Genomic DNA, 17,159 nt, shown 5'->3' with positions numbered 1-17,159 from the left:
AAATGTAAGTGGGGGCCGTCTGACTCCTGACCAGGCCACAGTTCACTGTACACTCTATTATAGCAATTTTTTTCCCCAGATCCTAAATTTGGGTATCATTCTAAAAGTCTATTCTTCAAACAAACACTTTAACTTATTATAGGGGCTGTACACTAGACAAGTAGACAATCCCTACTTTAATGCCCGAGACGCAGTGTAAAATAAGAAAAGCCATTATTCACTTCCTGCACTGGAGCAACAAGTCCCAGACCTTCGTGTCACATTATGTCATGTGAGCACTGCAGTAAGTCAATCAATGGCCGCTGACCAGCCGCAGTCTATACTATTGGTCAGAGCTGATGAGACTGCTGATTATGTCACATATGTGCTGCAGCCAATACCATGAGAGCACCAGCTCTGGCTCCGACATCAGTGAAAGGCGCTTGTGCGTGAGGAGAGTATAAGCTTTATTTATTTTACTAGGGGGTTTCGGGCATTTAAGAAGAGATTGACCAAGAAGAGGACAAACCTTTTAACCACTTTCCAACCGCCGACGGTAGATAAACGCCGGGCTTTGTGCAGCGCCGTTTTTTTGTCTACGGTCGGCGGTCTTGCACAGATCAGGACCACCATATACTTGTAAACACCGGGACTCCAGTACAGAGCTCTGGCTCTGATCCCTAACCTCTTCGAGACTTGATTGGTTAAGGTCCTGATGGCTTCACAGTCATGCCAGCCAATACCAGCTATTGCTGGGAAAGTTTGTTGTAGTAATTTTAGTTTTTTGCAGTAATTTGTTGTATTAATTTTATATGATATGCGTCATATAAAACACTTTCTCTTCTGCTCTTCTATCAGTGTTGGATCAAAGGAGAAATAATGTGACAAGTGCTGCTGACAAGAGCTGTGTCACAGACATATTAACAGATTCCCCCCAATTTATTAGTTAGGATCCGGGGTTAGATTGGGTAGGTGTTTAGTATAAGTTGATTAGATAAATTAGATTACTCAAAAAATATATTTATATTCTTAAAGTTAAAATACAGGGGTTGGGCTGCCAAAGAGAACCACAAGGACTGCCTTCCTCCGGTAGTGATTAAGGACCACAAAAGGTCAGAAACGCCTCACCTTATCTATTTATGGCTTCCCTCTATGCCTCATGGAGTACTGCTGTGTGAACAGTTCTTGATTTTAGCTTTATTGGAATAAAAGCCTATTTTATGGATGAATCGAGTGCTGGTCTCTTCCTGGACTTTCTGCTTTGAGGTTTTTTTTTTACCGTGTACTAAGCAGGTGAGCTGAACTACTACATTTTTCTCTTTTCCAACTAGGCTTAGAGAAGCTAGGAGGGTTAGGCTTGATCACAATTGTTTGGCTATGTGCCCACGATACAGAAATGTTCTGGATTTTTTCCTGAGCGTTTCTGCATCTCCCTGTCAGAAAAAAACGCATGCGGATTGTACATGCGCTTTCCTGCCAGGGACAAGCGTAAGCGAAACGTTCTTCACTGGCATTTCCGCATGCGGGTTGTCAAATGCTTTCCAAGCGATTTTAGCATCACTTGGAAAGTGCTTGTCAACTTGGTCACACTATATAAATCCATGCAAAAGGCATGGATTTATATACACTGTGTTCCAAATTATTATGCAAATAATATTTTCTCAGATTTTCCCAAATTACCTATATGAATTGCAGTCATTGTAATTTTCCAGTCAAATAACTATTAGAGTACAATTGAAAGGTTTTTGTACAAACTGCCTATGATAACAGTATATTTAAAAAAAAATAAAACACTCAAACTGCACTCAAAATGCATGTTCCAAATTATTATGCACAGCAGAGTTTTCAACCTTTCCATTTTAATAGAACAAAAAAATGGTAATTTTTTAAATTATAAGCATTAGCAGGTTATTACAAACTGAAATCAAACAGTTTTCAACTCAAAACTTTATTCTAGGTGATGTTACATTTGCACATAGGACCGCTTGCTCGAAAGGAGCTTCTGAACTCTCTCGTCCATTGAATTTGTCAGGTTTTGGATGGTTTATGCTTCAATTGTTTTGCATGAGGACAGAATACCCTCCCAGAGCTGTTGCTTAGATGTGAACTGCCTCCCGCCATCATAGACACTCCTTTTGATGATGCTCCAGAGGTTCTCAATGGGGTTGAGGTCAGGGGAGCATGGGGGCCACACCATAAGTTTGTCCCCTTTTATGCCCATATCAGCCAGAGATGCAGATGTGTTATGTGCAGCATGAGACGGGGCATTATCATGCATGAAAATGATCTTGCTGCTGAATACACTGTTCTTCTTCTTGAATCATGGCAGGAAGTGCTGTTTGAGAAACTCAACATACATTATGGAGTTCATCTTTACCCCTTCAGGGATCCTAAAGGGGCCGACAATCTCTCTCCCCATGATTCCAGCCCAAAACATTACTCCACCTCCTCCTTGTTGGCGCCGTAGCCGTGTTTGCATGGGGTGTCCATCAACCAGCCATCCTCCACTCCATCCATCTGGACCATCGAGCGTTGCACGGCACTCATCGGTGAACAAAACAGTTTTGAAGTCAGTCTTCATGCATTGTTTGGCCCACTGGAGCCGTTTCTGCTTGTGTGCAGTGGATAGAGGAGGTCGACAGGATGGCTTACGCACAGCTGCAAACCTCTGAAGGACCCTGCATCTTGTTGTTCGGGGGACGTTGGAGGCACCAGCAGTTTCAAAAACTTGTCTGCTGCTATGACAAGGCTTTTTTGCCGCTGCTCTTTTAACCTGACGTAATTGCCTGTAGGAAAGAGTCCTCGATTTTCCCTTATCAGCACGCACACGTGTGTACTGTGAATCAGCTACATACTTCTTGATTGTGCGATGATCACGATGAAGTGTCTTGGCAATGTTGATTGTAGTCATGCCTTGACCTAAACACTCCACAATTTGTTGCTTCTCAGCAGCCGACACATCCTTTTTCTTTCCCATTTTGGCAAAAAATGTAGGCTGCTTAATAATGTGGGACAGCCTTCTTAAGTAGTCTTGCCTTTCATTGGACACACCTGCCAAACTAATTAGCACAGGTGTCTGCAATTGCTTACAGTGATATAAAGAGCCCTGAGGCTATGTGCCCACGTTTCCTGACGGGAAAATCGCATGCGGATTTTACATGCGGTTTTCCCGCCAGGTAGAAGCGTTTGTGAGGCGTCTTTGCATGCATTTCCGCATGCGGGTTATCAAGCACTTCTCCAAGTGATTTAAGCATCACTTGGAAAAGTGTTTGACAACTTGTTCACACTATATAAATACATGCAACCGGCATGAATTTATATAGTGTGACCAAGTAATACTTAAAAAAAAAAAAGAATCAGAATGGTAAAAAATAAAAAAAGAAAGTTTATACTCACCTACCGATGCATTCTCTGCCCCGTCCGGAGTCTTGAGCTGCTCACGCTGTTGTGTGCAGGACCTGCGGTGACGTCATTGAGTCATGTGATGGGTCACATGACTCAATGACGTGGCAGGTCCTTCACACAACAGCGCGACGGAGGGAAAAAATTAGAAGATAAGTATAAACTTTATTTTATTCTTTTTTTTACAGGTTCTTTGGTACCCAGGTCTGGATGAGAGTCTCCTCTTCTCCAAACCCGGGTACCATCCGCACATTGATTCCGCATGTGGAAACGCAAAATTAATGAACATGCTGCGGATTTTTGACCGCAGCATATACGCTGCGGAAAAATCCGCAGCATGGGCATTGACATTGCGGAATGCCATTGGGGACCGGATATACATGCGTTTTACAAGCGTTTACGCTGCGGAAATTCCGCAGCATATACGCTTGTAATACGCAACGTGGGCACGCAGCCTGACACACATCACCATCAATGAGTTTAACTGACAAACAAAAAAATTCTTACCTTATCACTCCTAAACACTTTTTGCATAATAATTTGGAACACAGTGTAGTGTGACCGAGAGAATGTCAAAAAGTAAAAAAATAAATATATACTTACCCTCCGAAGGCCCGCGCTGTCTTGCTTCGCTCGGTCCCGGCTGCCGGCAGCGGTAGAGTGAAGGACCTGCCGACGTCAGTGTCGCGTGACCCGTCACATGACTTTGACGTCAGCGCAGGTCCTTCATTCCATCGCAAAGTGCCGGGAAGCAAGGAGTGCTGCGCGGGCCGCCAGAAGGCAAGTATACATTTATTTTTTATTTTATTTACAGCTTTTTTAATGGTACCTGGGTGTGGATGAGACTTTCCTCTCCTCCACACCCGGGTACCATCCGCACATTAGAACACGCCAATTAAACAAGTACAGATGCAGTCTTGCGGAATTGGAACATTCTAATGCAAGTCAATAGCGGCGAAAACGCAGCACTTCCGCAAAATAATTGGTAGTGCTGCGTTTTTTTCCGCAACGATAATCCAGAGCGGAAACTTCCGCAGCATGTGCACAGCACATGTGGATTATCATTGGGGGACATGGCAGGCCTTCTACCACACGTTTTTTAAGCGTTTCTGCAGCGTTTTTGCCGCTGCAGAAACGCTTAAAAAACACATCGTGGGCACACAGCCAAATACTGATTATTTATTAGTAGTTCCATCAAGTATTTGATCATTTAGTTACGTTAATTTGTTCATTCACAACACTATGTATACTATGTACAGTAGTACCTTAACTAACGAGTGCATCTACTTACGAACTTTGCTCAGTTGATTTATTGCTTTATCATGCAAGCAGAGATCTGAGTTATGAGCAAGCGAGCTAATGACACTCACCAAGTGGTTATCCTGCCGTGCAAGCATCTCTATCGTTGCGCTTGCACGTTTGAACTTTTCTTGCAAATCATTTTCCTGGGGTGGACTCTTATTAGCACTGCAAGCATTGACATGGGGCTGTACATTGAATAATAGTTCTATTTGCTTTATGCTTCAGGTATTTTTTCTGTAGCAATACGTTATTTGACATGTGCAGCAAGGTACAGTATAATGCACTATTCTGTGCATGCTCGGACTCTTTGGAGTGTTGGCTTTAGGGTTCAATATTTGCTATATTTATATGTGAAGTTATTAAAAAAAAATAAAAAATTAAAAGGACAGTAGTTTAATACACATTTAATAGTTTTTCATTCTGTTCATTACTGTATTTGTTATTAATAAAGTAAATTTTTCGTATTTAAAAACACCTAACAAAAAAAGTGGTGTGGTTTTCGAGGGGCTGGAATGGATTAATACCATTTCAATTCATTATAATGAGGAAATTTAATTTGATATACGATCAAATTGAGTTAAGAGTTTTTAATTTGTTCTGTGACCGTCCTCTTAAGTCAAGGTATTATATTATACAATTTGAAAGGAACGTATGTTCTACTAAAACATAACTAATACATGTCAGATGGCGATGAGGATTTCAAATGCTTTAGTAGCAGCGATAGAGAAAGCTCAGAAATGAGCAGTCATTCTGGCCCATCCTCAAATACGACAAGAACGAGTACAAAAGGCGCAAATGGCGCTACTGGAGAAACGTCTCCAAATCAGGGAACAATACCCAGTACAAACAATGCACCTAGTACTAGTGCATTAGTGCATGCCAATGTAGAATCGGATTCAGCTACTCCATTTATCCCCCATTTTAATGCCATTCCTGGTATAAATGTGGAGGTGGAAGATTTTGGACCAGTTTATTTTTTTTCATGACAGAAAGGTTGCTAGAACATATTGTTCTGCAAACAAATTTATATGCTTCCCAATTTATCACGCAGTCTAGAGACTTGGAGATAACGGAAAAGTGAAACTAAAGAAAGTAAAAAGTAGAGCCGACCTAGACCCTAAAGCTGGGTGTCGATAGTGTTAACTTTAGCCAATTAGATGTATGTATGTTAATGCCAGCCCATATGTAGAAAGAAGCTGAGTCAATTATATTGTTACAATGTATGACCATTAAAAACCTATATAAAGAGTAACCAAGGATGTAACAAAAGGAGTTCTGTTCTGATACTGTGTCAGTACGGTTCTCTCTCTTTGTACATGTACTTGGATTTTACAATTTAATTTGGAGCAGACGTCTCAGAACGTCCCACAATACATGGCGACGACAAAACCTGGCACAAGGAACAGGGACCCGCTATTTGAAATGACTGCTTGATCCAATAGTTCTTAGGCCACGACCCCACTATCAGTATTTGGTCAGTATTCAGTCAGTATTTTTTCCTCAGGAGTGGGAGCCAAAATCAGGTGAGGAACAATCAGAGAAAAGGTATAATAGAAACAAGTCACCAATTCTGCATTTATCACCCACTCCTGGGAAAAAATACTGACCGAATACTGATAGTGGGGCCGTGGCCTTATTCTTACACTACCTGACTTTGTCCTTCTCTCTTGGTGTGTTTTCGGCAAGTGGGTCAGCAGATCTCTCCATTTGTTCATAGTAAGCAGGTCCATTATTGTTAGACAAAGAACCCTGAGGAGACCTTGTGTACTGTGCTGAATTCCGGTGTTGTATGTGGAGTGTGGATTTGGCATTTTACTGGTCATCTGTCCATGGGGTTGGATTGTAGTGATTAGCCGATTGTACCCAGTGGAGTCGAAGTTGGTGATTGTTGGCAGCAGCCTTTTGTAGTGCTAAGGAAACCTATATGGTTCCAGCTCCTAGAAGTACAGGCTGATGGTTTTTGTCTGGTTATATATAAATCAGGCATGGAGTGACAGAGTAAGAGACCATAGTGAAAGGTAAGAGTCCCCACTGGTTTACCTCTCTAGTCCATTATTCCTGTTGAAAGACAGAAGATGGGTAATCTGTCCACTAAGAGACAGATTGAGCAAGGTAGAGGTGCTGTTGAACTGGTGAAAGAGAAAGAAGGGAAAAATGTGTGCAGAAAATGCATAGGGTTTGTTCAGCGTCTAGTTGTCCACCGGGTTACAGACTTAATGAGCATTTCTGGAAAAATGTGTTGAAGGAAAAGAGAGGATGTTTAAATGATGCTGGCTTGTTAGAACAAGCTGAGATATGGTGTAAAACCTCTAAATGTGTAACTAGAGGTGAGTTGAAGGAAGAAAAACATGGTGATAAGTTTTTGTATGTTAAAGTTATAACAAAGATGGCATTGATCCCAATGTCGCTCTAAGATTGACTCCACTCCCTTATACCATCCTTGAAGGATGGACATGTTGTGTTTGTAGGAATCAGAACCCAGATTGGGTAGAGACCGGAAGTGTAAGTGGTGCTGGCTGTCAGCACATCGAAACTGATAAATCTTTTACTCCTAGGACAGGATTGTATCCCTGGTTATCGCCTCGCAATCCATTTGCATACTATAAGCCCACAGAACCCTGTCAAGCCAGTGTGGCCCCTCCTGGCCAGTGCCCCAAGTGCTACTCCCCCACAAGTCTCAGCCATGCCCCTAATGAATATCATGCCTGCCCTGCCCTCCAGCTCCTCCCATGACACAACCCAAATGGATACAGCACTTATACGTGGGTGTTACACTGCCATCTGAGACCCACTAGAACAGTTACTCGGTCCAGGTGGACAGCTCACCTCAACCCTGCTGCTCGCCCACAGCGCTCATCCAGACTGCAACCACCAGACCTCACACCCTAGTTTAGGGGACCTGTTACTGTAGAGCCCCAGGAAAATGTGTGGCATCCCTGGAATCCTAGTAAAATGCTGGCTATGATGAGTAGAACACCAGACCCCGAAAGGTTTCCCATGCCATTTGTTAGAGAGATCGAGAAAATTAGAAATGTCTTCTAGTGTGGCGGGATTTAGAGGGCCTGGTGTCAGCAAAGGCAGGGGATACTTTTCACCTTCTTGTGGCAGGGGAAATAGGGGCCCCACCCGCAGATGATACTACTTCCCCGAATCCAGAGAAGTATGTGAGAAAACTCACGCAGTGGGGGCAGGCCAGGTTAGCTTCCTAGTCAGCCATCATTCATGATATTCAACAGGATGATACTGAGTCCGTAGAAAAATATTATACCCAGCTATGGCAAAGATGGCAGGACGTCGGATACGAGAATCGTATGAGGTTCACACCCGTTTACCGTCCTGTGCCTTGATGGAAGGTTCAATAGTGTCCCGCCTGGAGTACACGACCATGTTCCCGGCTGTGATAGCAACCAATGCCCTGAATAAGGCAAAAACTCGGTCCAGAGCTCCTCTTATGTACGACCAGACCCAACAAGGGGACCAAACCAGGCAAGAACGAAGAAACGTTGCACGTTGGAATTGTGAAAAGCCTGGACACATAAGGAGAAATTGGAGGCTCCCTCCTAGACCCAGAGGAGAGCATTATAACCCCCGTCCTCCCACTTCTCCAGCAGGGGAGTCAGGGTCTCACTAGGAAAATGGCAAACCAGAGTCAGTACCTGTGTGTGTAAAGTACATCGGTAATTTTGGTCCCGCAACCATTACCCCCATTTCAACTGCGGGCAGTGATCCCTTACCTTTTCTCATTGACAATGGTGCAGCCAAAACAGTAGTGGGCAGGAAAGATTTAGGTGCTAGCTGCCTCTCCAAGCAGTCTCTTCCTTATGTTGGGGTAGAAGCAAAAACCATAAACAACCCACTGACACGCCCCATTACAGTTTCTTTCCAAACCAATCAGTCCACCCTTAGCAGACTCCTAGTCAGCAACATCGTCCCTGTGAATCTTCTTGGTGCTGACCTACTGCAAAAGAGAAGTGCCAACATACAGTATCTGGAGGATGGTACTGTGCACCTCTCTGGTTCCCTAAATAATGAGGTTTGCCTACTGGCTGCCTGAGATTATAACCCTTGATCCATGTTTGTCACAGTATGCTCCAAGGAGGAGACAGCCTAGTTTCTGTTTGCTATACCAGAATACCTCTGGTCCAATGCGTTAGCAGATGTAGGCCGCCTGTCTGTGCCCCCAGTCAGAGTTGACCTAAAGCCTGGAGCCCCTTTGCCAAGGAAGCCACAATATCCATTAAGTATGGAACAGGCAAATGCAATATCCAAGACAGTGAAAGAGATTTTAGAAAAAGGGGTTATTGTTGAAATTACATCACCACGCAATACCCACTGTTCCCGGTCAAGAAAAAGGTAGAGAAAGGTCAACCTGCCCAGTACCGAATGGTCCATGGCTTGCGGGCTGTTAAGGAGGTCACTGGCCTCAAAGCGCCCATTATGCCTAACCCGCATAACCTACTGGCACAGATCCCTCACACGGCCACACATTTCACAGTCACTGATCTAGCCAATGCTTTCTTCTCAGTACCACTCCATCCGATTCTTGGTATTTGTTTGCCTTCACACACCAAAGAAAAAACAGTACACCTGGTACTCTCCCAACGTGCCCAAAATTCGCCCAGCCAAAACATGGCCGACATGTTATCAGTTCTAGAGGACTAGCACAGACCATCCGACCAGGCAGTCCTTCTCCAGTATGTCAAGAACTTACTCCTTTCCTGCCCCAGTAAAGAGGACAGTACTGAAAACACTCTGTCCCTCCTACAGTTCCATGCAGACAGTGGCTGCAAAGCTTCTAAAAGGAAACGCCAGTTTTTCTGTACAACTGTCAAGTTTTTGGGCCACTGTATTTCTGCGGGGGTGAAGCACCTCACTACAGACAGAAAGAAGGCTATTGAGATGCTCACTAGTATTGAGCGAACGTGCTCGGATAAGGTGTTATGAGAGCACGCTCAGGTGCTAACAGAGTATCTTCCGCGTGCTCAAAAAATATGTTCGCGTAGCCATGGCTGCATGTCTCGTGGCTGTTAGGCAATCCTTGCATGTAGTTGCAGCTGCGCGAGACATGCAGCCAAGGCGACGAGAACATAGTTTTTGAGGAAGCCGAAGATACTCTGTTAGCACCCGAGCATGCTCGGATAACACCTTATCCAAGCACATTCGCTCAACACTAATGCTTACCCCTCCTTCCAATCCTGCAGCCCTGAAAACTTTCCTTGGCCTTGTCTCATGTTGCCGCTCATGGGTTAGAAATGCCTCGACCCTTATGCAGCCACTGTAGGATTGCCTATCTACCCAGAATTTCCAACTGATGTCTGAAGTCCTAGAAAACTTATATACCCTTAAACTATTGCTTCCGCCCCAGCGTTAGGCCTCCCAAACTACTGAAAACCTTTCAGGCCACAGAAACTAGACCTATTGCTGGATTCCACCCTGTGATAGTGAAAGATGGCGAGTACTATGACCAACTAACTATGACAAGCGCATGAATTTGGCACGCGTATAGTTTGTTTGCTTCTTGTGGCTTGTGTGTGTCCAATCCAGAGAATCCGGTGAAGTGGTGTATGAAGACTGTCTTTTTCTATTAGAGTAGGAAAATGTATCTGGGGGAGTCTGTAGACGTGCACTCAGGCTTGAACAGCCACCAACTGCCACAAGAGAAGGGAATTGAGGGAGCAGGATTTATATTTAACTATCCTGACTCCATTTTGGAAATTGTATGTGCATATCCTTGCTTGCAAAATGGAGTCTATGTTTAGATAAGAGGGGTCTTAGGAATTTCTTTGTCTAAAGACTTGGAGATAACGGAAAAGTGAAACTAAATAAAGTAAAAAGAGTAGAGCCACACGGAGACCATAAAGCTGTGTGTCGATAATGTTAAAGGGGTTGTCCGGTCAAAAGTGTGTGACTGCAGACTTATGAATCCACCCAGTGGGGATGGGGATTCACCGGTATGAGACCCGGTTACGGAGGGTATGTATGCGTTATACATAACCCCTGTCAGTGGGTCCGGCCTCGCTCTCCATACACTTGTATTGAGCGAAGCCACGCCTTCTAGTAGGACGTGCCCACTGGCAGTCCACGTCACTAGACGGGGCATGGCCTCGCTCCATAAAAGTGTATGGAGCAAGGCGGCGCTGAATAGCCGGGGTATGTATAAAGGATACATAGCCTCAGGTCTCATACCGGCGAAACCCTGCAGAGCACTGCGCCTGCGCTGGGGGGGATTCATACGTCTGCAGTCACACAGAGTGACTGCAGACATCACTTTTGACCGGAAAACCCCTTCAACTTTAGCCAATTAGATGTATGTATGCTAATTCCAGCACATATGTAGAGAGAAGGTGAGCCAATTATATGGTTATAATGTATGACCATTAAAAACCTATATAAAGAGTAACCAATGACGTAATAAAAGGAGTTCTGTTCTGAAACTAAGCGTGTTAGTATGGTTCTCTCTCTTTGTACATGAATTAGATTTTACAATTTAATATGGAGCAGACACAACGTCTCAGAACGTCCCACAATAGGCAGCGACGACAAATGTAATTATTTTTTCTTCACCACTCAATGGTATAAAATTCTATGCAACAGCTGTGGCGTCAGTATGCTCACTGCACCACTGAATGAATTCATTCAGGGGAGAAGGTTGTAAAATGGGGGTCACTTATGAGGAAGGGGGGGGGGGGGGTTCTGCTGTTCTGGCAACCTCAGGGGCTCTGTCAATGTGACAGGTCACCCACAAACCATTTCAGCAAAATCTGCTCTCCAATATGGTGCTTCTTTCCTTCGGAGCTTTGCACTGTGGCTGAAATGTAGTTTCCTACCACTTATGACGTACTCAGGAGAAATTGCACAATCGATTGCGGGGTCCATTTACTCCCCTTACCCTTGTGAAAATGAGAAATTTGAGGCTAAAACTTTTTCATGAAAAAAAAAAAAAAACATTTCCTTTTCACATCCCAATATTTTAAAATTCTGTGAGGCACCTGTGGAATCAAGATTGTCATCACACCAGCACATGGATTCCTCAAGGAGTGTAGTTTCCAAAATGGGGTCACTTGTGGGGGGTTTCCGCTCTTTAGGCACATCAGTGGCTCTCCAAAAGGCGACATGGCGTCCACTCTCGATTCCAGACAATTTTGCGTTCCAAAAGACAAATCGTGCTTCTTCCCTTCAGAGCTCTGCTGTGCGCCCAAACAGTAGTTTTCCATGACATATGGGGAATCGGCGTATTCAAGAGAAATTACACAACAAATTGTATGGTCCATTTTCTCCTGTTACCCTTGTAAAAGTAAAACAATTGGAGCTAAAACAACATTTTGTGGGAAAAATGTGATTTTTTTTATTTTCATGGCTCAACGTTATCAAATTCTGTAAAGCCCCTGGGAGTTCAAGGTGCTCATCACATATCTAGATAAGTTCCTTGAGGAGTGTAGTTTCCAAAAATGGAGTCACTTGTGAGGGGTTTCCTCTGTTTAGGCACATCAAGGGCTCTCCAAACGCGACATGACGTCCGCTATCGATTCCAGACAATTTCAAAAGTCAAAAGGCGCTCCTCCCCTTCCGAGTGCCCAAACAGTAGTTTTTCACCACATATGGAGTATAGGCATACTCAGGAGAAATTGGATAACAAATTGTATGGTCCATTTTCTCCTGTTACCCCTGTGAAAATGGAAAATTTGGGGCTAAAATAACAATTTTTTTTGAAAAAGTAAAATGTTAATTTTTTCCTTCCATATTGCTTAAATTCCTGTGAAGCAAATGAAGGGTTAATAAACTTAGTGAATGTGGTTTTGAGGACTTTGAGGAGTGTTGTTAGAATGGTGTTACGTTTGGGTATTTTATGTCATATAGGTCCTTCAAAGTCATTGCAAATGTGATGTGATCCCTAAAAAAATTGTTCGCAAATATTGTTGGAAAAATGAGAATATCACTAATCAACTTTTAAGCCTTCTAACTTTTTAACAAAAAAAAAATGTTTAAAAAATGATGCAGATGTAAAATAGACATGTGGGAAATGTTATTTATTAACTATTTTGTGTGACATAACTCTCTGATTTAAGGGAATAAGAATGAAAAGTTTGAAAACTGTGAAATTTTCACCAAATTTCATTTTTTTTCCCCCAAATAAACGCAAGTCATATCGAAAAAATTTTACCACTATCATGAAATACAATATGTCACAAGAAAATAATCTCAGAATCAGTGGGATCCATTGAAGCATTCTAGAGTTATTACCACAAAGTGACAGTGGTCAAAATTGTAAAATTTGACCTCGTCACAAAGGTGAAAACAAGCTCTGACGCGAAAGGGTTAAAGGGAATCTGTCACCCCCTGGGAGATACCAGACCTCTACTATGGGCATACAGGTTATAGAAAAGTAAATTTAGACATACCTGTATGGCTCATAGTAGAGGTTTGATTGCAGAGAAAAGTGTTTTTATAAATTCCGTTTTGCACAGGCTTGGCATCCCCCGGACGCCAAGCAATTCCCACCTGTTTATTAATCCCCCTAAATCTCCACCTATATGCTTAAGCCCCCGTCTCACATAGCGAGATCGCTGCTGTGTCACGGTTTTGGTGACGCAACAGTGACCTCACCAGCGATGTCGCCATGTGTGACACTTTGCAGCGATCAGGCCCCTGCTGTGAGGTCGCTGATAGCTGCAAAGTGTCCTGGACCATTTTTTGGTCATTGCCCTCCCGCTGGTCAGCACACATCGCTGTGTGTGACCAGCGGAAGCAGCGATCAGGCTGGTAACCATGATAAACATCGGGTTACTAGGGGCACACGCACACCTAGTAACCCGTTGTTTATCATGGTTACGAGCCTGCTAAAGTGAGCAGTAACCTCAAGCTCACCGTAGCAGAGTGGTAACCATGATAAACAACGGGTTACTAGGTGCGCGTGTGCCCCTAGTAACCCGATGTTTATCATGGTTACCAGCCTGCTCCTGCTTCAGCAGGCTGGTAACCGGAGCAGGACATCGTGGAAAGATTCTTTCCACGATGTCGCTGCTCCCCTGATCGTTGGTGAGCCTGCCTGTTTGACAGCTCACCAGCGACCACATAGCGACGCAGCAACGATCCCTGACAGGTCGTATCGTTGTCGGGATCGTTGCAGCGTCGCCAAGTGTGACGGGGCCTTTAGTTACCATATTACCCCCCCTCCCCTGCACGTCATAGGGCCCTGTGACGTGCACTGTGCGCCCTGACTTCCCGGGCATGCGCAAAGTGCCGCTCACATAGAGCTCACAGAGCGCGCTTTACTTTATCCCGGCCTGTCTCTCTGTGCTCTGCGCCACAGGAATCTATTGTGCAGGAGCCGGGAAGGGACAGTGACTCCCCGGCGCCTGCGCAATAGAACCCTGATACCCCTGTAGATCAAATGGTCATTCCAATCTCAGCCTTCCATCGATGAAATGGTAATAGCCTTTTAACATTTATAACAACGTTACATATTAAAACTACAGGCAATGATTGTTAAAATGATACACACCGCAGTCATACCATTGTTAACAGTAAAACACAGGTCTAGTTTACCCCATACGTGCATTAATATAACATCATCTTGTCCACATGACTATCTTCATGCAGTAGGAACCATTTCCCATGAAGCCTCAGCCATTTTAAAATGGGAAAATTATTGTCCGCAAAAAGAAATAGTAACTCTTCTCACCTGAACCACCTTGTAAAGGAAGGAAAATACCAAGGACACACAAGCATTCTTTTTGGATGTTGCAACCACTGGAACACTGCTAAGGTTAATGCATTGGCAAGTGAAAAGCTTACAGAACATGTTATAGAACACAAATATTTTATAAGAACAAAAATACTTGGAGCCATTGCATGTATAAAGAGGGAACAGATAAACATAAAACTATGTCTATAGAACTTAAAATACAGGTAGGTGCAGAAATATTTGGACAGTGACAAGTTTTGGCATTTTAGCTGTTTACCAGTACAAATTCAAGATACCGTTATATAATCAATATGGTGTTAATGTGCAGACTGCTTAAGGCCGGAGTCACATGAACGTAGATTCTCTCATGCGACAGAGTTGGATCGATTATGTAAATGACATTCTGATCAGAGTCTGAGCCGAGTGTCAGCTTAGTGTGATCCGATACTCTCTAGGCATAAATCTAGTATAATAGAGGTCTCAAGGTCATTCAAATTAGTAGATCATATAAACCTTTAAAATATTAATTTTATTAGATATGAATTAAAAGAAAAAATGGACACAACACACATTTTTTATCTCCCTAGTGGGATGTATACATTTATTCACACAAGGCAACACCAATTATATCCTGTTGTACCCTACAGTGTTATTCTATTAAAATAAACTTCCTAGCCACTGAGGCCTACAATAAAGCGATAATTGGCGTCCCCGCTCACTGGTGGCTGTCCCTAGATGACTCATTTCACCCTAAACTATTAATGACCTTATTGTACAAGGCATTATTGACCCCTTCCAGACATGTGCAGTATATGTACTGCTCTGTGGGAGCTGCGTTCCCGCAAAGAGCAGTATATACATGGCGCAGTGATTGCACGGGTTCACGCTGAGCGTTGCCGCAATCATAGGCGGGTGTCAGCTCTATGTGAGTGCTGACACACTGCAGCAACACCCACGAACAGTGCTAGCACCGATCGCGGGCGTTTAACCCCTGACATGCCGCAGTCAATAGTGACAGCGACATAGCAGGGCATCGCAGAGGGAGTGAGTTCTCTCTGTGCTTCCATCACAACGCGATCGCGTTGTGCTGATTGTCTTCATGGAGACCCCGGGTCCCAGTATGGCTGCATTGCAGAGTATCAGATAGCTGAGATGACAGTGTAAAGATGTCCCTTCCTCAGACAATGTGAAAAAATAAATAAATAAGTGTAAATAAACTGCAAAAATATTAACCCCCCCTTTCCCCAAAAATTTATATATATATATATATATATATATATATATATATATATATATATATATACACACACACACATATATTATATATATACACACACACACATATATACATATATATACATACATACATATACATACATACATACATACATACATATATATACATACATATATATATATATATATATATATATATATATATATATATATATATATATATATATATATATATACACAAACACACACATATACATACATACACACACTACCGTTCAAAAGTTTGGGGTCATTTAGAAATCCCATTATTTTTTAAAGAAAAGCACATTTTTTTTCAATGAATCTAACATTAAATGAATCAGAAATTCACTCTATACATTGTTAATGTGGTAAATGACTATTCTAGCTGCAAACGTCTTGTTTTTATTGCAATAGGTGTATAGAGGCCCATTTCCAACAACCACCACTCCAGTGGTTTAATGGCACATTGTGTTTTCTAACTGTGTAAGAAGGCTAATAGAGGTTTAGAAAACCCTAGAAAACCCTTGCACAAGTATCTTAGCCCAGCTGAAAACGGTTTGGCTGATTTGAGAAGCTATAAAATTGACCTTCCTTTGAGCTAGTTGAGAATCTGGAGCATTACATTTGTTTGTTCTGTGAAACTCTCAAAATGGCCAGAAAAAGAGAACTTTCATGTGAAACTCGACAGTCTATTCTTGTTCTTAGAAATGAAGGCTATTCCATGCGAAAAATTGCCAAGAAACTGAAGATTTCCTACAACGGTGTGTACTACTCCCTTCAGAAGAGAGCACAAACAGGCTCTAACCAGAGTAGATAGAGAAGTAGGAGGCCCGGCAGCACAACTGAGCAACAAGACACGTACATTAGAGTCTCTAGTTTAAGAAATCGACGCCTCACAGCTCCTCAACTGGCAGCTTCATTAAATAGTACACACAAAACGCCAGTGTCAACGTCTACAGTGAAGCGGCGACTCCGGGATGCAGGACTTCAGGGCAAAGTGGCAAAGAAAAAGCCATATCTGAGATTGACTAATAAAAGGAAAAGATTAATATGGGCAAAAGAACACAGACATTGAACAGAGGAAGATTGGAAAAAAGTTTTTTGGACGGACGAATCAAACTTTGAGGTGTTTGAATCACACACTTTGTGAGACGCAGAACAACTGAAAAGATGGTGGAAGAGTGCCTGACGCCATCTGTCAAGCATGGTGGAGGTAATGTGATGGTTTGGGGTTGCTTTGGTGCTGGTAAAGTGGGAAATTTGTACAAGGTAAACGGGATTTTGAATAAGGAAGGCTATCACTCCATTTTGCAACGCCATGCCATACCCCGTGGACAGCGCTTGATTGAAGCCAATTTCATCTTACAGGACAATGACCCAAAGCACACCTCCAAATTATGCATGAACTATTTAGGGAAGAAGCAGGCCGATGGTATTCTATCTGTAATGGAGTGGCCAGCGCAGTCACCAGATCTCAACCCCATTGAGCTGTTGTGGGAACAGCTTGACCGTATGGTACGCAAAAAGTGCCCAT

The 17,159-nt window shown here is 43.1% G+C and overlaps 1 protein-coding gene across 2 annotated transcripts in view; it reads right to left on the bottom strand.

Moving 5' to 3' along the window:
• The window catches only part of LOC141273940 (AP-1 complex subunit mu-1), a 161,457-nt gene that overhangs the window by 101,622 nt on the left and 42,676 nt on the right, over nucleotides 1–17,159 (bottom strand). For both annotated transcript variants that reach the window (XM_073686262.1, XM_073686263.1), the window contains exon 3: nucleotides 14,366–14,433. In XM_073686262.1, the coding sequence (XP_073542363.1) occupies nucleotides 14,366–14,433 (68 nt within the window). The remainder of the gene's footprint in view (nucleotides 1–14,365; nucleotides 14,434–17,159) is intronic.

The sequence above is a fragment of the Phyllobates terribilis genome, unplaced genomic scaffold (genome assembly GCF_046119375.1).
Source record: "Phyllobates terribilis strain yellow unplaced genomic scaffold, ASM4611937v1 Scaffold_1__5_contigs__length_1240528914, whole genome shotgun sequence".
NCBI classification, from domain to species: domain Eukaryota; kingdom Metazoa; phylum Chordata; class Amphibia; order Anura; family Dendrobatidae; genus Phyllobates; species Phyllobates terribilis.
Note: the sequence above shows the minus strand (reverse complement) of the source record. Positions and strands in the feature narration are given on the sequence as shown.